The sequence below is a fragment of the Nyctibius grandis genome, chromosome 3 (genome assembly GCF_013368605.1).
Source record: "Nyctibius grandis isolate bNycGra1 chromosome 3, bNycGra1.pri, whole genome shotgun sequence".
Taxonomy (NCBI): Eukaryota; Metazoa; Chordata; class Aves; order Nyctibiiformes; family Nyctibiidae; genus Nyctibius; species Nyctibius grandis.
Window position 1 is genome coordinate 96080161 of NC_090660.1, and position 24043 is coordinate 96104203.

Here is a 24043-nt window from a genome sequence, read left to right on the forward strand (position 1 = left end):
TAATCTTACTCAAATTCTACCTTGAATAAAAAATAAAAAAGGAGGAAAAAATTTGACAGAGTAGTTCCTGTGTTAGTGCAAGCTTGTTATCTAGCTATATTTTGGAATTGGGACAAATGAAAATCCACTTTTTAGAATAAATGGAAATGTTAATAAAAAACATCTGTATTTGATTCTAAAAATGATATATCAAGGTTTTGTGCAACTCTTTCTACTATCCAATTATACAGCTTGATTACATGGTGCAGACATCCATGAGGAGGGCTGAGAAAAAATACCAAAACTGTTTTAGTAACTTCCGCAAACATGATATACTTTGCTTAGGTTAGTTGAAGGGAACATTTTTGGCAAAAGAACTGAATTTGAATGTTTCATATCAACTAATTTCAGAGCATTTGAGCAAGCTAAAAGTATAGGTACTATCTGTTTCATTAGTAATGTTTAGTAATGAATGTATATAATAAAGATACTTTTAATATTATTTACTATGTTAAGCACATTTCAGGCATTTGAGAAAGGGAATCTGATATCTTATGCTGCGCCACTTGTGGGAGACAATGGCGTAAATGGGAATTTTCGGTAAACTGTTGTCATTGTTGACAGTCAAGCAGAACTGGACCTTTTGGGAAGGATAATATTTATAAATCGTGGAGACTTAATGATAAAGCTTTTTTCCCAAATGTAGGAATCTCCTATTATTCTTAGAGATGGAAATGGTACAATCTATCCAATGGCAAAAGATTGTATGGGTGGAATAAGAGACCCTGACTGGCTTGATCTTCCACCTATTAGTAGTCTTGGAATGGGTGTTCATTCCTTAACAAATCTTCCTGCTAACTCGACCATCAAAAAGAAAGCTGCTATTATCATTATGGCTGTTGAGGTAAAATATTTTCTTTACTAAAGAATTGTGCTTTTTTTCTCTTGCTTTTATAAAGTTATGCTTAAAGCAGCTTCGTGTTTAGATACCGATTTGTATTTTCACTATTTCAAAGAAACTAATTTCAACAGCAGATTTTCTTAGAAATCTGAAAGCACAAATAAATCTCAGTAGTAATGTGAAAGATCCATTTTGGGGATGCATGCCTTCTGAGTCAGGCTTTTAACTAGTAATATTTTTTTAGGCATTACTTCTAAAACTTACCTTTTCATGTATACTACCAGTATACAATTTTATTTGTTTTATGGGAGCACAGTTTTTCTGAGGGATCCAACAACTTGTTTTCTTGTGAATGCAATACTTTTTTTTCACAGAATCACAGAATCGCAGAATGTTAGGGATTGGAAGGGACCTCGAAAGATCATCTAGTCCAATCCCCCTGCCGGGGCAGGATTGCCTAGATCATATCACACAGGAACACGTCCAGGCGGGTTTTGAATGTCTCCAGAGAAGGAGACTCCACAACCTCTCTGGGCAGCCTGTTGCAGTGTTCGGTTACCCTCACCGTAAAGAAGTTTTTCCTCATACTTCTGTGGAACCTCCTGTGTTCCAGCTTGCACCCGTTGCCCCTTGTCCTATCAATGGATGTCACTGAGAAGAGCCTGGCTCCATCCTCATGACACTTGCCCTTTACATATTTATAAACATTAATGAGGTCACCCCTCAGTCTCCTCTTCTCCAAGCTAAAGAGACCCAGCTCCCTCAGCCTCTCCTCATAAGGGAGATGTTCCACTCCCTTAATCATCTTCGTGGCTCTGCGCTGGACTCTCTCTAGCAGTTCCCTGTCCTTCTTGAACTGAGGGGCCCAGAACTGGACACAGTATTCCAGATGCGGCCTCAGCAGGGCAGAGCGGAGGGGGAGGAGAACCTCTCTCGACCTGCTGACCACACCCCTTCTAATACACCCCAGGATGCCATTGGCCTTCTTGGCCACAAGGGCACACTGCTGGCTCAAGGTCATCCTGCTGTCCACTAGGACCCCCATGTCCCTTTCCCCTACGCTGCTCTCCAACAGGTCTGCCCCCAACTTGTACTGGTACATGGGGTTGTTCTTGCCCAGATGCAGGACTCTACACTTGCCCTTGTTATATTTCATTAAGTTTCTCCCCGCCCAACTCTCCAGCCTGTCTAGGTCTCTCTGAATGGCTGCGCAGCCTTCTGGTGTGTCAGCCACTCCTCCCAGTTTTGTGTCATCAGCGAACTTGCTGACAGTGCACTCTATTCTCTCATCCAAGTCATTAATGAATATATTGAATAGTACTGGTCCCAGTACCGACCCTTGAGGGACTCCGCTAGACACAGGCCTCCAACTGGACTCTGTCCCATTGACCACTACTCTCTGGCTTCTTTCCTTCAGCCAGTTCACAATCCACCTCACTACCCGATCATCCAGACCACACTTCCTCAGTTTAGCTGCGAGGATGCTGTGGGAGACTGTGTCAAACGCTTTACTGAAATCGAGATAGACCACATCCACAGCTTTACCATCATCTATCCACCGGGTTACGTCCTCATAAAAGGCTATCAAGTTGGTTAAGCATGACTTCCGCTTGGTGAAGCCATACTGAGTGCCCCTAATGATCCTTTTATCCTTGATGTGCCTAGAGACAGCACCAAGGACAAGTTGTTCCATCACCTTTCCAGGGATGGAGGTGAGGCTGACCGGTCTATAGTTACCCGGGTCCTCCTTCTTGCCCTTTTTGAAGACTGGAGTGACATTCGCTTTCCTCCAGCCCTCAGGCACCTCTCCCGTTGCCCACGACTTAGCAAAGATGATGGAGAGTGGCCTAGCAATGACTTCCGCCAGCTCCCTGAGCACCCGCGGGTGCATCCCATCAGGGCCCATGGATTTATGGATGTCCAGATTGCTTAATTTTTTAAAAATTTTTTTCTTTCTTACCTTTTTTTTAAAAAAAAATCTTATATTTGGGCCATACATTAGGAAATCATGAGAGTCAAACAAAGATTTTTTTTCACTTAAATCACCTGTAGAGTTCTGTAGTCATCTGTGGTGCTGTATGAATAGTTCTGCTGTGAGTTTCTATATCATACTTAGATAAACCCTTCAGCGATTTGGTGCAGTTTAGTTAGATCTGCTGTGTGCTACGCTGCCACCAGGAGGTATTGTGTACCTGTTAGACTGAGATTGATTTCACAGTGGAGTATTCTGTCACTGTGGAAAAGCTTGTTACATATGGGGGGAGCCTCCCAGACCTTCAACAGCTTCTATTGGTTCGCTTCTCAGCACGTGTATCACTTGTTTAAAATAAATATGTAAGAGCTAGCTAATGTAAACCCCTTAGTTTTTTCAGTTATACCACTTTTCCCGTGGTGCCGTGAACATGGAGCCATGAAATAGAAGTAATCTTAAGAACCCAGCTATGAAGCCAAAGGCATACCTTTGTGAGCCTGATAGCTTCTGCTGCTTAAGCTTTTCCTTTCCTTTAACTTGTCTGTGCCTGAATGCATGCTGTTTTCTGTTTTTAACAGTGCTATAATTGAGATGATGCATATTCTCAACAGTTCCTGCACTGACTTCCAGCCATTGTCCTGGATTTAGACCTTTCTATCAGTTTCAAAAACAGAAAACTAGAAGTACTTAGGAAACTTGTATGTCTACCCTTTGTATTTTAAATTGTTAAAATATTTTATTCTTTTGAGTGCAGAAACAAACTTTAATGCAGCACATTCTCCGATGTGACTATGAGGCTTGCAGACAATACCTGATGAATCTTGAACAAGCAGTTGTCTTGGATCAGAATCCACAAATGCTGCAGACGTTCCTTGGCCATAGATGTGACGGAAACCGCAATATTCTGCATGCTTGTGTGTCTGTTTGCTTTCCAACCAGCAACAAAGAAACTAAAGAGGAAGAGGGTGAGCTCAAAAATATCATGAAAATACTTTGAGAATAAGCTTTTTATGCATTTTCAACAACATTTGAAATAAAGGCTGCATTCTTCATATACAGATGTCTTAAACTTTAGCACCTAAAAAGTATCCTGGCCTTTCAAAGGTGCTGAGACAACATTTTTATTACTCTCAAGAATTTATAAGAATTCAATAGTTAAGAATGCTAAGCTGTTTTTACTCATTGTAAAAGACAAACTTTTCACATCCACATGTTAATTTTAGATGAAAACAAGTATTTTTCCACCTTTGTATCACTAGTATCCCCATTATATCATTAGTAAACTTTTAAGAGAAACAGTATTTAATGTTTTTCAAGTGTTATAGTATACGTTAATGCCTCCAATAAGAAATGCTGCTTGCAGTTGACATGTATTAAGAAATGTGAAACCTTCTGTTAATGCCAATTACTGACACCATTTAAAAATGTCTATTAAATACTGTTACGCAAGAAGTATGTTAACAGAACAAGGTTGCTAAGTCAAGCACTCAAAAATTAGGAAATGCCAGAATTAAGTTTACCCATGTGCTGTACATGGGTACGCATTGTGAAATGGTCTTTAATTACACCGTCATGCTATTTTTTCCACAGGACTACCTCATTCAGTGCACAAGATGGACGGTGCTCACCGAATGGGTAGCTATTCAATATTTCTTTTTATCCTCATCATTCAGTGTGTGGCCCCATTCCTTACTTACTGCACACCATACAAACCCTGCACTGAATAATGAATGAACTTCCTTGTGGGATTTTTGTATGATGCTGTCATTGAATTTTAGTCATTTATAGACCTGAATTGGTCCTCATATCCCTATTTATAAAAAGGGGGTAATGTTGCAGCTTTCTCATCTCTTGAAGGTATTATAGCTTGAAGTTTTTCTTTATTCAAAACTATTAACTAATTTTGAGGGTTCTGTTTGAATAGCCTAGGGCCTGATCTCAATTTTTTGAGTAGATGTTATTTCAAAACACTTTATTCTAGAGCTGGATTAATAGTAATTTTAATTGTTCTGTGAATGTTAATTATTTCTGTGAGTCAGGCACCTTTTAGGTGTCCAGAAATGAGTAAAATGTATCACGATCATCTGTAAAAACTTGTTTCACAAAGTTCTGTGTGCTGTTAGATGTAGCAGAAATAGGTTCCAGTTCTCCAAAGTCATGTTCAGTGGCATTAAACACAAGACAATGCTTTCCCCTCTTGTTGCCAAGCTGTTGCTGCCTTACTACACGCCTTCCAAATGTTGCTGCAAACAAGGCATAAACAGCTTGCTCATTGTACAACCCTTCATCTTTAGTGTGTCGTCCATCCTGTGCACTGATTGAGGCAGGGGTCTTGGGGGTGGGGAGTGACAAAAAAACAACCCAAAGCAAACAAACCAACAAACAAAACCCTACTGTGTAGCTGAAGATTGTTTTACTATAAGCACACAAGGAAGCTGAAATAAGGATGCATGGGCAAACTTAATCTGACTTTTCCTAATTTGAGTGCTTGTCTTTGCAACCTTGACATTGTTTCAGTAACTTCATTTGGATGTAATTTAACTTCCTGAAAAATGAAAAACATGAACCCGATAGACTTTTAACACCCCTCTGCCTCTCTCTTTTCCCCTCACAAAAATTGTTTTAAAAGGGGATTCATATCTTTAAATTCAAATCACATTCACCTTCCACTGTAACTGTTATCAATGGATATTAGGACAAGCTTATTTTTTGTGCATCATCTGGAGGGCAGTGGTGACTAATGTTGCTGTCTGTAAGTTACACAGCCATCTGTTAAACTGTAAAAGAAGTTTGATGAAGGAGTAAAGGCTTCAATTCCAGACTCCAGATATGAAGTTCTTTTAACAATTACAGAATATACTGTCCCTTCCCAGCCAGTACCTGCCTGAGATCCTTCATTCTTCTTCATATAGATTCTTCCTTAAGTGCCAGAAAGGGAATACTGAGGGCAGTGATAAGCTTTTTTTTGTTCTCGTATCCTGTGCCTAGTTTCGCCATAGCTCCTGCAGTGTCGGATAAAGGAATTGCAGGAAAAGTGGCCCCAGACCTGCAAAGCTGGGGAAAGGCTGCTCTGTTTCTCTGTGATTTGATATCTCCCCAGTCTTGCCAGTAGAAAGGATCTTGGAAAAGACAGGTCGAAAAGAAATGTCCAAAGCATGTGAAATCATTAAAGAGTTATGATACTAAGTTTCAGATAACTTTACTGAATACCTACAAATTGGTTTTTTTTTTTCTAGAGAATTGGGACAGATTTCATTAGACAACAGCAAATTACGCTTAGAGCCAGGGCATATACAGTTGATGGGTCTCCAAAAATGAATACTAAATAAATACTGAAATCTTTTCCTTCTAGTTTGTACCAAAAAATTGTCTTTCACTCTGCTGAAAGGAAAATTGCCTCTCCACTGGCCTGTGTCGTGCTGAAAGTAGCTTCTCTTTCAGTTCTTTCTGGATCCATGGCTGTAGTGATTCATAATTTGCTATGTAGTGGCTATGCGATCTTTGTCAGTAGCTCATAAAGCAGCAATGACTTTTACTCTGTAAAAACCTTTCACAGCTGACTTTACTGCTTTATCTGTATATTTATCTTGCAGATAAATAAACCTACATTAGGTCTTTGATTCAGGTGGCTGCTTCAAGTTGTAGTGTAACTGTACAACTAGGCAATTTTTTATATTCTGTACATCGCTTGGCACAATTTGGCCCTTGTTATGACTAGGAACTTTAGGTGTTATGGTGCTTTTCTAGGGTTTTAGATATTAGAAGTAATGCTCATTCTTTCTGATGTAAACTTGTTGTGCTACATTATTATAACACAGTTTTCCTAAGCATGCTCATAAGTAGAGCGTGTATCTTACAAGCTGACAACTTTGCATTGTTATTCATAGCTGCTCATTGTGAAGTGTGGGGGTTTTGTTGTGGTGTTCTGGGTTGTTTTTGGTTGTCATTACTTTTGAAGCCTTGACTCAGTACGTGTCTGGAATCAGCTATGTGATAGGTCCTTGTCTCTTGTTGATAATGAAAACTGAAAGCTTGTTCTGGAACCTGCGTGCCTTGAATTCCCTTCCTTGATGGCCTTTTAGAAACCAAACCCAGTCATAATGATGGTTAAGCTTATCCAAAAGAAAATTTTGTATATGAACCTACTCTGTCCCTCTAAATCTGAAAAAAAAAAAGGCAGGGAACATTTTATGATTAATGACATTTTATACTTTATACTTCTTCCTTATAATTTTCCCAGGTGAAATTTTGGCACTAACACTTTTCTTAATTTTTCAGAAGCAGAGCGCTCTGAAAGGAATACATTTGCTGAAAGGCTGTCGGCTGTGGAAGCTATTGCAAATGCAATCTCCGTTGTGTCAAGTAATGGTCCAGGAAATCGGGCAGGATCATCAAGCAGCAGAAGGTAAACTGACTAATGCTTTCTTCTTGTTTTCTGTATGCTAATTTCTGTATTAATTACCAGTCTCTTTTTAATTCTTTCCTTCAGTCTAGTTTTAAGAATGGGCTCTATTGCTAGTTTAAAGTCAGGTTTCATTTCTTCAAGCACCAAACTAGAGCTCTAGTGGTTTTTTTGAAACCTTTCCTGGTGAGAGAACTAACGGTGGGATATTTCTAAACTAATTCTGTTTTCTGGGGTTGGGGCATTGTCTCCTCAGTTGTAAAGTTGAAATGCCCCTCCTTGTGGGGAAAGGGAGTTTGAGGATAAGCTCTAGGGTTCTTTACCAAGGAGAATTAAGTATCGCAGAAGTACTATAATACCACCCAGGCTTGTTCTTTTAAGAGAATCTCTGAGGGAGGTGGTCACTTACTCAGATAAATAATACTGAGATCAACATAAAACCAGTGGGGAAGAACTGAAGTTGTTTCTTTTTATCCTAAGCAATCATTGTTATAGTGGGAGTCCTTTGTATCGAGGTGGCGTTAAAGGATAGATTTCTGACCCTGACAGAATCCTAATTTCTGATGACATTTATGTTCTTCCTCTTTCCGTGACGGTAACTGAGTGGTGCTCATGTCAAGGGAATTTGACAGTATCTGTACTGAGTTCTGGTCAGTTCAGAGCACTCTGGATGAGGGCATAGTACAATTTTTTCACTTAGCTCCGTAGACAAAGCAATTGATGCGAAATGATGTCTTTATCCTTCCCAAGCTACAGTCCTCATCATCGAGGTCTTTTTGATATGGGAGTTTAGGGCAAGGGTCGAAGCTTCCCTCCCACATTCTGTAGGAGACATTACTCTTAAGAGGAAGTGCATTTAAAAAAAACCCAAACAAAACCACCTTTATGTTTGTACCTCTTTGTTTGTATCACACGGGGTTCTTTGGCTTCTACCTTATTCCTACCACCTTTCCCTCTAGTAAGATGATACAGAATTTCTTGAAATTGTTTACTGACTGTCCTCAGTAAAGTAACTTTAAACAAATAAGTCCTTTCAAAACAATTTTTTTCAAGCCCCATTTTTGTTCTTTCATTAACCTCTTCTTGCAGTTAGATTTTAAAAAACAGCAGCCACAAGAGCAAATCATTGCACAAACTTGACATCCCTGGCTGTGAGTTTAGGGTAAAAGGAATGTCAAATACTGGTAATAATGCCCATCAGCTGCTGCCCCGTGCAAGAGGCAGTGCTGTGGTGACTAGGGATGTGTTCTGGGCTCAAATCTGTCTTTATACATTGCTGGCTGACTCTTCTTCCAAGGCCATTATATTCCGTTGCAACAAAATGGAATACAGGAATGAAAAATACCTCTTTGCTCATTCTTCTTTATGCTGAAGAAAAACAGAGATAAGAAGAGTTTGGTTTCCTTTTTCAGTGTGAAATTCTGGTTTAAAATGTTCTAATTATAAATGAAAATTAGATAGTATTTTTACCTTGGTTTTGTATTCAGTTTGAGATTAAGGGAAATGATGAGAAGATCCTTGAGAGCTGCTGGATTGGGCAGACACGAAGCTGGTGCTTCATCAAGTGATCACCAGGACCCGGTTTCTCCACCAATAGCTCCTCCCAGTTGGGTTCCAGATCCTCCTGCAATGGATCCGGGTAAGTCTGCTCGTGTTTCACATTACACTGTAGGATGAGAGATTTAATAAAGTCTTTTAAGGTGAATCACTTAAATTTCAGCATGAGACTAGTGTCATTGAGGTAGCAAGAGGTCATTGAGGTAGCTTTAAGAGTTTACTGATGACTTAACAGCTGTTTTTTAATCCAGTATGTGTCTTTCTAATGCTGGTGTCAAACTTCTGTGAGGTGTGTTTTGGAATGTTGAGTTGCATTACTAATCTAGGAACGTGGCCGTGTATAGGAGAGAGTACCAATTAAAAACAGAAAACCTGCAGTGTGTTAGACATTGCAGAAAGAGCATGTTGTTAGGGGTGGTTTTATGTATTGATATACATCCTGCTGTTCTGTTTACTGAAAGATGGTGACATTGATTTTATCCTGGCCCCCGCTGTGGGATCTCTTACCACAGCAGCGACTGGCACCGGCCAAGGACCTAGCACCTCCACGATACCAGGTGAGGACATACTGCTTATCTGATTATGCTTTAGAAGGAAAATTATCTCAAAAGCTGTCTTTGCTTGCACAGACTTTCTGCATATGAAAATGCCTCTTACCATATGAAGATTGGATTGAAGCAGAATTTCACCAGTGTGCAGAAAGTAAATGAAGCACCACGCTGTGGTTTATGTAAAAATTATTTTTACCTGGGGAATGACAAATATGTAAAAATGGGATAATCAGTATGAAATTGGGATTACTGTCTGTATTTCAGAATGTAATTTGGAACTTAAATTTATGGTATTTCAGTGAAATGTTGCTGAAACTGGCAAACCACTGAATAGTCAAGCTACTGATTAATCACCCCAGTGAAACACTGAATTATTTGCTTTTAATAGGTAGTCATTTTTTGAGGAAAAACTGTTTCTCTGCAATTTTTTTTTTCTCATTACAGGTCCTTCTACTGAACCATCTGTAGTGGAATCGAAGGATCGGAAGGCAAATGCTCATTTCATACTGAAATTACTATGTGATAGTGTTGTTTTACAACCTTATCTTCGAGAATTGCTGTCAGCTAAGTAAGGATTTTCATACGAATTCTCACTGTCCTTTGTAATGTTACATCACCTGAAATTTATTACATGGGAGCCTTTTTAAAAAGGTTATTTAAAGGCACATTGGTTAAAATGGAGAATGTTAGAATATTGGCTGTATTTGTGTCCTGCCATCCCTTAAAATTAGGTCTATTTCATAGAAGTAAAACAAATAAAAGAGTGCTTATTCACTCTGTGTTTTTTCTGTTTGCACAAGATTAGCAGTGCTAAGTTTTCATATATTTGTTTCCTATCTATCCTGTTATAACAAAAAATTTCAGTGTGTTTTAACTTTTCCATTCTTTTTTTCCCTAGGGATGCAAGAGGCATGACACCATTTATGTCAGCAGTTAGCGGCCGGGCATATCCTGCTGCAATTACAATTCTAGAAACTGCACAGAAAATTGCTAAAGGTACACCAGTTTCAGTAATTATTAGCATGTGGTTTCCTTTTAAAGTTTGGCATATGTGCAGATTCATTATTAACAGTGCTTTTTTTGTGTGAAATTACATGTGCTTGAGCAACTGGTGATGGTGGTAAACACCTCATTTTGAAACACTGTACATTGCTGCATGTTTTGGAAATCTTGGGGTATCTTCTTCTTTTGTAGTGTGTATATTACAATAGATTTCTATGAATATTATTGCTTTTGTGTTCTTTATAGTCTTTTCAGCATTTAATTGCTTTACAAAATCAGTGGATTAAGGTACCATTTTTCAGTAGCACAAAGGTATCACCTGGAACTTCTTTCTTTGAATTGGAAAAAAACGATGTGATAAAGCAGCATGCCAAGCTAGATAGTGTTCCTGAAAAGACTTCTGTACAAAAACATTTTGTGACTCTTTCGATGTTGGTATTTCATTGTTTAAGAGAAATATGTGAAGTTGAACTTAAGGAGAAACTTAAGCAGATTGGAACTGTCGTGTGACAAGGTCTATAGGACTGTGTATGTTCCATATAAGATTATTGCCCATAAGTTATTTTTTAATCCTTCAAAATGGTGATCTGCTGAATTGATTAGAATGTCAGTGGATTTACAACTGGGGAAGAGTTTGTGGTTGTGTTTTTCAGTCTAGTATTTGCAGCAGCTTCTATAAGAAATATCTGTAACGTGACAAGCAGAAAGCTTTCTCAAAAAATTGTGGCAGAGACTTTATTCAGATGTATAATTCTGTATGGGATTTTGTAATGGCAAATGTCTGTCAAGTGTGGGATCTGTTGGTGGGCTTTTGTTATTTTTTGGGGGTTGGTTTTAACACTAGTATTCTATTGTTCTTTTAGCTGAAGCAACTTCCAGTGAAAAAGAAGATGATGTGTTTATGGGAATGGTTTGTCCTTCTGGTACAAATCCAGATGACTCTCCTTTGTATGTTTTGTGTTGTAATGATACATGCAGTTTTACATGGACTGGTGCAGAACATATTAACCAAGTAAGGCTTTTTTTATTTCTTTTTAAGTAAATAGGAATGTATTTCAACCATGTATTGTGTTAGTGTACTAATCTAATTTTTAAATTATTAAAGTTACATTGTTTTAATTACTGTAACTTTTAAGTCTGGTATAGTTATTACCTCCCCTAATTGCTTTGTACTCTCAAAGCTGGCTGTGTTGGTCAGAATATGGTTGTTTATGGGTGTAGCTTTTCCCCTCGGGCTAGCTTCAGCAAAAATTTTGGTGTAACAGCTCTTTGAAAACACGGAATATTCTAACCAACAACCAAGTTTCACTTTTTAGAATTGACTTACTTCTAAGTGAAGGCATCAGTTTGAACAAGTGCAATTTTATTGTAACCTGAAATGCTGTGAGATGGCAAATGCTGTAGGGAGAAAACTATGCATAATATTTTTGATAAATTTTTTTTTAGGATATATTTGAATGCCGAACATGTGGCCTATTGGAATCTCTTTGTTGTTGCACAGAATGTGCAAGGGTCTGTCACAAAGGACATGACTGCAAGTAAGTATTGTGTTCTGTTTCTTATAAATAAATCAATATTTTGTGGTTTCATTTATTTACTGATAGTTAATAATTTTTTTCCTTGGTTGAAGTGTTCACATATCAGAGAACAGAAGATTAATAAGTTTTATTTTATGGGTCAGAACTGAAAGAGTAACCTGAAGCAGTCTTGTACTTATCACTTTGTAGAATTTAGAGTAAATGAGTCATTCTAACACCCTCAAAGTGCTTAATATTTGTAGAATAATATATCTAAATAATACCATGTTTTCATTTTGAGTGCCTCCAGGAGTTTTCTGAAGCCAGTGAATCCTGATGACAGACCATTCTTGTAAACTTTCAGAAAGAAGTGTAGCATGTTAATCTTTAAGATCAAGTGTGATAAAGGGAAAAGCGAGCAAGCAGTCAAATGAACAGTCAGGATGTCTCTGATCAACCTGGCCAAAGCTTTGAAGCTGCATATGTTTTGTGCCACTCTTACAAGGTGTAAATGTTACAGTATTAATATCTAGCTATAATAAGCTAACAGATACAATTAGAAAGATACTCTCAGCATTGTAACAATTACTGAGATTTTACTGCATGTTGAGAGGATTTCCAGCTTAACTTTCTTGACTAGAGGCTATTTTGGGGAAGAATAATAAATGGTCTTGGATGAGTTTTACTAAGGCACTATGAAAAGTTCTGTAAGAAACTGCCCTCTTAAAATGAGCATAGGAAACAAGAATAGCAAATGCCAAGTGTAGCCACATATAAACTCTGCATTTCTCTTTTAAGCTAGGTTTTGTCATCTTGCTACTATAATAAACAAGAAACTCTTCCAGGAATAATGTGTACGTTAACACCCTCAGCCTGTGTAGAAAATACTTAGTATATTACTGAACAGTGTTGCAGCTCACCTTTTCTGTTTCTTGTAGGCTCAAACGAACATCTCCAACAGCCTACTGTGATTGCTGGGAAAAGTGCAAGTGTAAAACACTAATTGCCGGACAAAAGTCTGCTCGCCTTGATCTCCTTTACCGCCTGCTTACTACCACAAATCTTGTTACCATGCCAAATAGCAGGCAAGTTCATATTGGTGATGACTAGGGCAGAATAATTTTTATTATTTTTAACTATGTGGTATATCATATCTCCACTAATCAATTTTTCATTACAGAGGAGAACATCTGCTGCTGTTCTTAGTACAGACAGTTGCCAGGCAAACTGTGGAACACTGCCAGTACAGACCACCTAGAATTAGGGAAGATCGTAATCGTAAAACTGCAAATCCTGAAGGTGAGAGCTGTTTCAGTGAAATAAATGGCAAATTCCATATTTCGGTACCTCTTTCTTATATTGCTTTTTACCTTTTAGATTCTGATATGCCTGATCATGATTTAGAACCTCCTCGATTTGCCCAGCTTGCTTTGGAACGTGTTTTGCAAGACTGGAATGCACTGAAGTCCATGATCATGTTTGGCTCCCAGGAAAATAAAGACCCGTGTGTATTTACAAATAGTTGTCAATGTAAGGTTTGATCAGATATTTGAGACCTGCTGACTTATATAAAATTTATTTCCTTTCTTTTTGTTTTTTCCAAGTCTTAGTGCAAGCAGTAGGATAGGTCATCTTCTGCCTGAAGAACAAGTTTACCTTAATCAGCAAAGCGGAACCATTCGCTTGGACTGTTTTACACACTGCCTTATTGTCAAGTGTACAGCAGACATTTTGGTAAGCACTCTAAGTCATGTTTTACATAGATTTTCTGAATAATGTGATATTATAGTGTATCTCAGGTGATACAATTGGAGACTAATTGGAAAGTAACTTTAAGTTAGTTATGTTTTTGTGAATTTATACTGTTATGACTGTGGTCTCCCTTTGAATCTTAACCTGTCTTGTTTCATGCTTCTAAATTACACACCATTATTGGGTTGTAATGACCTGTTTCTACAGCTCTTAGATACTTTGCTGGGTACACTGGTAAAGGAATTACAAAACAAGTATACACCAGGACGCAGAGAAGAAGCTATTGCTGTTACAATGAGATTTCTGCGTTCTGTGGCAAGAGTGTTTGTCATTCTTAGTGTAGAAATGGCTTCCTCCAAAAAGAAAAAGTAAGTGGTGGTGGGTGGGTTGGTGTGTTGGTTGTGGTGGTTTTGGCTTTTTTATTTTAAATATTTATTCTCTTAATAAACAAGCTGATAAAAATCAACACTAGACAGAAAGATCTGAATTAATTTGCGGTCTGTAGGCAGCATTGTGTGGAAAGGTGCAAACCTCAAGACTGCACAATAGCTGCTGGTATGTCATGTAGCGTTTTAATACAACGCTTGTTAAACTTGCATGTTCATACTGAAACTTTCTGTTTAAAATGTTAGGATTTCTGGAAGTAGGGTTTTTCAACATGTTAGTCAAAATTACAATCTATAGTTATTTGTCAGTAATAGATTTAGATATCCAGTCTTAGTCTCAAATTATTGAATGATGAATGTTTTTAACTGACTTGAATAGCTGTGCATATTGTTACTATACACACACAAATGTATGTATCTGTTAAAGATAATTGTCTTGACATTTTGAAAAAAAAACTTGATATTGCCATAAATTTTTTTGGAAAAAAAAGACATATTTGACCTCTACTTTTCTGTATTTTTTTCCCTAGCAATTTTATTCCACAGCCAATTGGAAAATGTAAACGTGTATTTCAGGCATTATTGCCCTATGCTGTTGAAGAGTTGTGCAATGTAGCAGAATCTCTAATTATACCAGTCAGGATGGGAATTGCACGTCCTACAGCACCCTTTACTCTCGCTAGCACTAGTATAGATGCCATGCAGGGAAGCGAAGAACTGTTTTCTGTGGAGCCTCTGCCACCCAGACCATCATCTGACCAGTCTAGCAGGTAAAAATCACTAAAGCTCACTATTCATTCTTTTAAAAGACTTGTTAAAGGTGGTTTTGGTTTGCGTTTTTGCTAGCTTTTCATTAACGGCAGTATGGTGAGGCTTCTTATTCTGGCCAAGCATTTTGGAAGTACTTCCCTACTGACGTATTTCTACAATAATTTAGGTTCAGTGATGTCCAGAGGTCCAAATCCACTTTTTTTTTTTTTTTTGAAAGTTCTAGTCAATCTCAGTCATCCTACATCATAAGGAATCCTCAGCAAAGACGAATCAGCCAGTCACAGCCAGTTCGTGGCAGGGATGAAGAACAAGATGATATTGTTTCAGCAGATGTGGAAGAGGTCAGTTTTCTTTTTTTTTTTTGTTTTTTCTTCTCAGTATGGCACCTAATGTATTAGCACATGCTTTGACATCTGAACCAGAAATCCACGCATCAAGACCTCCAATTTGCAAAAGATTTTGAGTAGTACTTCATGAAGTCCTACTGTGCCATAAGCATTTTGTTTTAACAGAGCTTTGTAATCATTGTTTTGTATTTAGCAATATTTAGTCATTTCAGAGTATACTAAGTGCCTTGCCTTTGACAGAATTACAGCATGATTTAGAATACTAATAAATTTCCTTTATATATAATCTTATGCTATATTATAACTCCCTGTTAAAACACTTTCTAAGTCTTTCAGCACATGGTTGCTATTATGTAGGTTGTATTAGAGAACTAGAGGGTCTTCTACCAGGATGGTAGCTCTTCGATATTTATAAACTAATTGTAGGTTTTATAGTCAGTTTTACCCTTTCAACATTAAAATCTCATGATCAAGGTTGTGTTTTATTTGTGGGCCTGATTTTTTTTCCACAACACTGGACTATACAACTGTGTAGAACTACTGTGGCTGTAAGTTCATTTTCTATTCATGTCAATTCAATTGTGAGGTCATCTTTCTTAGATGTGGGGATTTTTTGTTTCTGATGTTTTAGATCAAATTTTGCACTGAGTTTTTGAAAATATGTAGATTATCTCTGATGTGGAAGATATCCTAGCATAAAATTACAATGCTCTCTCCAGGTTGAGGTGGTTGAGGGGGTAGCTGGTGAAGAAGACCATCATGATGAACAGGAAGAACATGGTGAAGAAAATGCTGAAGCAGAAGGGCAGCATGACGAGCATGATGAAGATGGTACGTATGACATACATCATGCACATTACTGCTTGGATGAACAAACTGTGTGTCAAAAACACATCTTTGGAGTCACCAGTGATAATGATTTGAGAGACCTGGATGAGTAGAGAGAATCCAAGGGTTTCAGACTACCCATCTTACAAAAGGAGATGGGTAAAAATATAGATAACTTGTAGTAGACAAGTACATGAACATGTTTATTTTTCTCTTTCTGCACAAGGAGAAAATATTAAGGTACCAAAGGATTAAAAAAAAAAAAACACCAAATGTTATTATATGCTTGGTTAACAATATCTATTTTGCCTTTTGTATTTGTTACTGTAAAATGTTACTGACATAAACTATTTGAAGGACTAGAAAAATAGCCTAGCTCTTGTATGGCTAACGGTAGAATAGTGGTTATGGTAGATACGTTCTCAAAAGGGATCTGAATTGGGGTAAGCCAGTTTTCGAACCAATCACAAAATACTAAATTATGGTCCAATATTTTGTAGACAAAATTAATCCATTATGTATGAAAATTCTTGCCATTAATATGACTTGTCTTGTATTAGTTAGTTTGAGATTAGATGGCCCAAAGCTATGATGAAAAAAAAAAATTACTTCTGTCTCTTTCTGACTGTGCCTTGTGTTTCCAGTCACTTGCTGAGTATTCAGAACATTTAATTCTGGAAAACTAAACTTGAATAGAACTTGTATTTTTTTAATTATAATTTTTTAAAAGTTTTCAGGTATTCCTTAGATATTAGTTTGAAACAGCATATGGTTAATTGTCCTAATACCTGTGCATGAAGAGTTGTGGAGTATTTTGGCTTGAGAGACTAGTTCTGAATCCTTAAAGTCTTAATTTCAGTGTGTGTGTTGAGTGTATATGTGCAGTACGGAGAGAGAGGGCCAGGGATTGCTAATTGCTGGAAAATAAGAAAATATGCTCTGAGTATTGCTGCATGTTTGCACTGCTTTTATGACCTCTCCCGGCATATCCATTAACTTCTGCTACAGTAAGAGGCTCTGGGTTTTGTTTAATGTGTCTTATATGAGTCATGTCAGTCATTCTATTTTTTTCTCTTTCTAAACATGAGATGGTTTTTATGTTGTTTTTATAGGCAGCGATATGGAGTTGGATTTGCTAGCTGCTGCTGAAACAGAAAGTGACAGTGAGAGTAACCACAGTAATCAGGACAATGCTAGTGGGCGCAGAAGTGTAGTCACTGCAGCTACTGCTGGGTCAGAAGCAGGTATGCCACACCATCTTGTGTTTAATCTAGCTGTTTAAATTTAGATGTTAGGATTAAGTTGTACAGGAAGAAAAAAATGTGTTAGTGATTGAATATGACTTTAACCAGGGCTGGCTTCACCTAAAAATTATGATTCTTTGCGTTTGGATCTGGACTGCATCAAGCACTCCAGAGGTATACTGGAGAAATTCTTTACTTCACAACTAGATTGGACAGAGAGAGAATTACCTGGTTATGACATTTTAACAAATACCTTTCCCTTGTAATCTTATTTTCCCTTTCTTTTATTTTTTTCTCTTCACTCAGCTTCTTCCCTCCCACCTCTGCCTTCCCCACATTTCCTGTTTTTCCTTTGCTTTTCCTTTCTCTGTAATTGTAAGGTACTATGCAGACTTTTGGACAAGGAGATGCACTAAGATGTGACCTCTCTTTTTTGCTCTTATGGAGCTTCTGCATGTGTTAGCCAGAGATTACCTGGCATTCTTGTGAAGTGATGTGAAATGTTTTCACTCATTTTTAGTGTAGAAGTTAGGTGTGGTTTAAAACAAAATGCAAAACCTGACCAATCATTTTAAGGCTTTTTGAAAGCAACTGGTCTACTGTCCAGTTTGGAAGCATAGTTTTTAGAATTCATTGCCTGGGGGCAGAATCAGAAGAATTTTTAAATCAAATTATTTCTTAATTTATCTTCTGAAGCATAAGTAATCTTACTGCTTTTTCATGAAGCCTATGGAAAATTAGCAGTATGTTACAAGGATAATTTATTAAAGATTTCAGTAGTGGTACTTGAACCTTTTTAGTACGTGTAGTTTCTTCTCGTGGAAAAAGTTTACAATGCTGACATGATACATGTATACATGCACAGAAGTGCAATTTTCTGTTATTGTTTATTGGTTATTTTCTCAATAGGAGCTAGCAGTGTTCCAGCATTTTTTTCTGAAGATGACTCTCAATCAAATGATTCCAGTGACTCTGATAGCAGCAGCAGTCAGAGTGATGACATAGAGCAGGAGACCTTCATGCTTGATGAGCCTCTGGAACGAACCACAAATAGTTCACATGCCAACGGTGCTGCCCAAGCTCCCCGTTCTATGCAATGGGCTGTGCGTAACACCCAAAACCAGAGAACTACTAGCACTGCTCCTTCTAGTACGTCAGCGCCAGCAGGCAAGTCTGAGTAAAATGCATGCATGAATGTCAGTTAACTCTGGCTTTGTTCCTTTCTCTGTTTTCGTTTGTTCTTTTAAGGATGAAATGTTATCTATTTGTCTTAGAAGGACAGTACTGACCTACCTTGACTGTTCCAGTTCTGGTGTTGAATTTAAAAAAGGAAGGATCTGTTCTAGTTCTTAAGAAGACAGGAGTATGCTTACAATAGCTAGTAATTCTTTTCTAGTTACAGTTGTGATGTCAGTAATATTTACAAGTTTATTTCTAGAAATGTTCATGATATCAGTCAATACAGGAAATACATAGCAGAGGTTAAATAAATTCATTAATGTCATACCTTCTTTTATGTTTAGCAAGTTCAGCGGGCTTGATTTACATTGATCCCTCAAACCTACGTCGGAGCGGTACCATCAGTACCAGTGCTGCAGCAGCAGCTGCAGCACTTGAAGCCAGCAATGCAAGCAGCTATTTAACATCTGCAAGTAGCTTAGCAAGAGCATACAGTATTGTGATACGGCAGATATCTGATCTGATGGGTCTGATTCCCAAGTACAATCATTTGGTATACTCCCAGATCCCAGCTGCAGTGAAGCTGACTTACCAAGATGCTGTTAACTTGCAGGTAAGAACATATAAATCTCCACAGAGAAACATAATTTCAATACAGTTGATATTTTAGGTAAAATCATAGAATTGTTGAGGTTGAAAGTGACCTCTGAAGATTGTCTAGTTCAAATTCCCTGCAGGGTCAACTGGAGAAGGCTGCTCAGAACTGTGTCCAGTTAGGTTTTGAGTATCTCCAAGGATGGAGACTCCACAACTGCTTTGGGCAACCTGTTAAGTGTTTGACGACTCTCATAGTAAAGAAGTTTTTTCTTGAGTTTAAATGGACTTTCCAAGTATTTCAATTTGTGCCTATTGCCTCATGTCCATTCACTGGGTATCACTGAGAAGAGTCTGGCTCCGTATACTTTATAGCTTTTTTTCAGATATTTATACACATTGACAAGATCCTCCTGAGTCTGTGTCTTGAGTCTAAACCGTCTCAGCTCTCTCAGCCTCTCCTCATATGAGAGAGAGTGTAGGCCAAAGTAACTGTAGTTACTAATTCCATCAAATTGTTCATATTTCTTATGCATGTATTATTTCAAAAAAGGCATTTCAGTTGATTTTTTTTTTCAACTAAGTCTGACTGGTATCTAATTAATAGTTAAGTCAGGATTGACTGCATTGGAGATACTAGTGATCTCTAGTAGAGATCTTTAGCCCTATTCTTTCGACCTGAACCGTTGAGTCTATAAAAGAAGAAAGTTAGTAAGGGCCAAATAATTGAATGAGATAAGAGATTTGTACAGGTAAATGTATTGTTCGCTGTCCCTGCTTTCAGGGACATGATCATCCTTTCCCTGTTACGTGCATGTTTTGATACAGTGCTCTTGACTGTCGGTTTTTGAAAGTGTATGTAAAGTGCATCTTTAGAGAAAATACGTGAAAGGGAAGACTGGTATCTGGCATGTATATAAAGAAGTTTCAGAGACTAACAACACAGGAGGAACTTCAGTATGGATCAACTTGAATGTGGGCATAGGGTATAGAGTAAAATCATCTGTACTGAATTTAGTACAAAAATCAACTGTCAGAATAATGCCACTGCTTTGGGGAGCCCAAGAAATTAAGTGATGCTGTTTTCTGTGCGTAGTACTGTGTGCTGGGATCTGAAAACTGGATGACAATATATTTACTTGTAATTGAGCCACAAAGTATTTGTATGGCTCTGTTTTCACAGTGCAACGGAAGAAGGAGACTTCTGATTTGGGAGAGGAATGTTACGAAGATATTCTGGATCAAACACTGGGGGGAATATGCAGGGAAAGAAATAAGAGACCATGGTTTTATTATGGAGGAGGCTAAAATAATTTTCTGTTCAGGAGATTCTTAGTGGGAAAATACTGTCTCTGCTGAGGAGATATGTTTTGCAAAGTTTACCTTTTTGTCAGATGAGTGCACAGGAGAGTTGTCCAGCTGAGGCAGCAAGAGATTTGTATTAGCATGTGAAAGCTTGACAGTGGAGGTTTCATTTCAATACAGAAATGGGGTTGAGACAGCATTTTGTTAGTTATGGGGTACAAGAACATTTGAAGTGTGAGGGATGTTTTCGAAGACCAGAATGTAGAGGAATGAAGAAAGAAGACTGCTATTGGATTAAAAAACAAAACAAAACAAAAACCAAAACAAACAAACAACAACAACAAAAAAAAAACAACAAAAAATCCAAACAAACAAACAAACAAAAAAAACCCAAAAAAACAACAGGTCAATGAAGTTAGCAAATGACAAGAAAAGCAGGCTCCAGAGCCAGTATTGGGAACAGGTTGAGGAAAAGACTGGGCCAGGAGGAGAGGTTTGTATGCAGACATAGTTGTCTGTGCAGGTCTTAATTTTGTTGTCTTCACTGAGTAAGCTGCAAGGCATGAAGAATGGTGAAAGGTGGTATGTCTGGTGAATGCCGTAGCAGGATGAGGCCTGTTAAAGCTTCCAGAAAGTCAGGAATGGGACCAAAATCCCTAAGACATGCGCACCTGGGAGATGCTGGGTGGTCATAAGGTGAGGAGTAGAAGAGATGCCCAAAAGGGAGAGAGGGATGGTGAGAATGCTTTACAAACATCAAGGTATTAAGTGATGAGAGATGCATACCACTAAAGTAAATCAGCAGTCTCAATAGAGCGCTTTTGGAAACTGTTCATTGGTCATTCTTGAATGTGGTTTTACAGCCTCTCTGTAGGAAATCAGTTGTAATTGTAAAAGCCATGGTGGAGGCTTATGTTGAGATTGCGTGCTCATAATCTAGTTCTGTTGTTTGTAAAACTCATTAAATCTCATTTTCTATAGAATTATGTAGAAGAAAAGCTTATTCCTACTTGGAATTGGATGGTTAGTATCATGGACTCTACTGAAGCTCAGCTGCGTTATGGTTCTGCGTTAGCATCTGCTGGTGATCCCGGGCATCCAAATCATCCTCTCCATGCTTCTCAGAACTCAGCCAGAAGGGAAAGGATGACAGCCCGTGAGGAAGCTAGCTTAAGAACTCTTGAGGGAAGAAGGTATGAAAATAGTTTGATTACTGCATGTGATATGAATAACCAGTTTTACAGTCAAATCTTCTGGTTCACTCACATTTTAGGAATCTGATTTTGTAATGCAGCAGTGTAGTTACTGTTTTGATTTAAGTTAGCTTCCTGTGTTGTTGCTACTATTTATTTTGACATACTACATTCATCTTGAGTATTAACTGTTTATAATATATTGCACCTGAGCTGCTTATAGTAAAGCAGAAAACTACGATTGTTACTCTTATCATCACACTGTTTTTGGGAGGGCAGGGTGGTTTGAGTTTTTACATCCATATTTCAAGTATAGAGACTAATACGTAAAAGATGCGTTCTACTGTAATGCCTAATCTCTCTGTATTCAATCCTTTTCTTTAACCAGACGCGCTACTTTACTCAGTGCCCGTCAGGGAATGATGTCAGCACGTGGTGATTTCCTGAACTATGCACTGTCTTTGATGCGTTCTCACAATGATGAGCACTCGGATGTTCTCCCTGTTCTAGACGTCTGTTCACTAAAGCACGTAGCATACGTTTTTCAAGCCCTTATTTATTGGATTAAAGCAATGAATCAACAGACAACATTGGATACTCCTCAGCTGGAACGGAAAAGGTACCGAGGCTGAGTCATAGAAATGAGCTTTTGCAAAAGTGGTGTATGCCCTTTTGTTTCAGTCATTGGCATTGTTACTCAGCAACTCATACGAATATGTACATATATCTATGTGTGTGTGTGTAGTAACATGCACCTTATACAAAGGATATATATAATGGTATATAATGTATGTATGTTTGATTGATAAGCCTGTTGCAATATCCTGTTCAAACCTTTTTATGCTGATTGCTGTAAAAGGTTTTCTTACCACTGAAAGTTGAGTTTGATTTTTAACTTCACGGCTGCGTCTCTAAAAGATGTACTCAGGACAATTTCTCAGCTGAAAAATGCAATCTGCTCCTCACATTTAACGTAATAACAACTTATTTAGAATTCTGTCAAACATATTAAGAATGACATAGGACAGAATGTCAAAGTCTAGTATGATGGGCTTAGTAGTTCTGTTTTCCATTTGGTTGTGGATATTTGAGACCTACCTGATGACTTAAAGCACAGTAGGGAAGTCAATAGCTGAAAATGTCCTTAAGTTGAAAATCCCTGCTACTTCAACTGTAGCATTTTACAAGGTGCATTTATTACTTTTTTAAAAGTTATAAGATTGTTTTTAGAAATGTTCTTTGGTTTGAAATGGCAATTAATGATCAAAGAAATGTCCACATGGTGGTCTACGCCATCTGTTCCTATTTCTTACTAAGTTTTGAGGTAATGTACCCGAACAGTCCTAGTCAACAGTTAAATAAATGCAAATCTTTGCCCCTTCCTGCCCCTAATTTTCAATATTGCAGATCAAACTTAACTTTTTCTTTTCTGCACAAATTTAGTAATTGTAAAATGAGGTATCAATATTTTAGACGTATATTGAACAGCTGCTTTAGTTCCAATGTTATATTCAATCTATCTTGGTAGTGTAAGGCTTGTTACGACCTCAAAACGTATACCAGAAGATGTTGTTGTCAACAGTAGTTTCCTCACAAGTAGGGATGATTTAATACAGTAACTGATTGAGTTTTTGTGCTGGCTGACTTGGGTAGTTAGAGCTGTGGCTTTAAGCCTTTTCTAGGTAATAACATACTTCTGGAATCTGCTTTGTCCCCAAAAATTCACATATTGAAATCTGTCAAATCACTGTTCATCAAAGAATTGCAAAATTCCCATGAAATGCTTATTAAACTATGAAGGGCTAGACATTTTCAGTTAAAGATGAGTGGTTCAAATTCAAATGCTCAGTTGCTTCTGTTAGATGACATTTTAGTAGCCTGTATGAAACAAAATTTTATTGGTCCTCATCTAGTTTCAGAACATATTTCACAATGCACAAACTGCCAGAATGAATACTAATCAAAGTTCTCGATCCTTTTTATAATACAGTGAAATCTGTTTCTTTAATACGCAGCTTGCAGACTTACCTTCTGAAGTGTGATCAGTGACGTTATTTTTATAGGACTAAGCATATTCTGTACACCAGTAAATTTTAGAATAGTATTCACTTACATATTTCTTCCACTAATGCAGGGTTCTTAGGTTTTTTATATTGACATAGTCTTTAAAAACAAGCATACCCATCACTGTCTGAAGCTGTAACTTTTTAGATCAAACTTGGTAGGTGGCCCAAACGACTGTAAGGGTAACTGTGCGAGTAATGTACTGAGTGAGTATGTAATGAGAAGTACTCTACAGTACTTTGATTTTAGAGTGAGTTTATTCTTGGTATGTATAGCTCTCAAGCACACTTACTGATTATGCTCTTGCTTTTATTGATTGCTGCAGGTGTAAATGTTTTGCCTAATGTTTTCTTCAAGAGGATTGACTCTTCTTTTTTTCCTTTTTTCTTTTTTTTTTCTTTTTTTTTTTTTTTTTAAGAACTCGGGAACTTTTGGAACTGGGTCTTGACAATGAAGATTCAGAACATGAAAACGATGATGACACCAATCAAAGTTAGTA

At 37.7% G+C, this 24043-nt stretch overlaps 1 protein-coding gene across 1 annotated transcript in view; it reads left to right on the forward strand.

Annotated features, from left to right (window-relative positions):
* The window catches only part of UBR5 (ubiquitin protein ligase E3 component n-recognin 5), a 95234-nt gene that overhangs the window by 56660 nt on the left and 14531 nt on the right, over positions 1–24043 (forward strand). Inside the window, exons 20-42 of the mRNA XM_068395692.1 lie at positions 686–883; positions 3607–3817; positions 7131–7257; positions 8742–8893; positions 9273–9368; positions 9807–9930; positions 10261–10358; positions 11228–11376; positions 11811–11902; positions 12820–12966; positions 13062–13180; positions 13259–13385; positions 13486–13615; positions 13841–14001; positions 14550–14789; positions 15008–15131; positions 15857–15968; positions 17078–17209; positions 18119–18376; positions 18733–19001; positions 21269–21480; positions 21869–22099; positions 23963–24036. Of these exons, the coding sequence (XP_068251793.1) occupies positions 686–883; positions 3607–3817; positions 7131–7257; positions 8742–8893; positions 9273–9368; positions 9807–9930; positions 10261–10358; positions 11228–11376; positions 11811–11902; positions 12820–12966; positions 13062–13180; positions 13259–13385; positions 13486–13615; positions 13841–14001; positions 14550–14789; positions 15008–15131; positions 15857–15968; positions 17078–17209; positions 18119–18376; positions 18733–19001; positions 21269–21480; positions 21869–22099; positions 23963–24036 (3583 nt within the window). The remainder of the gene's footprint in view (positions 1–685; positions 884–3606; positions 3818–7130; positions 7258–8741; positions 8894–9272; positions 9369–9806; positions 9931–10260; positions 10359–11227; positions 11377–11810; positions 11903–12819; positions 12967–13061; positions 13181–13258; positions 13386–13485; positions 13616–13840; positions 14002–14549; positions 14790–15007; positions 15132–15856; positions 15969–17077; positions 17210–18118; positions 18377–18732; positions 19002–21268; positions 21481–21868; positions 22100–23962; positions 24037–24043) is intronic.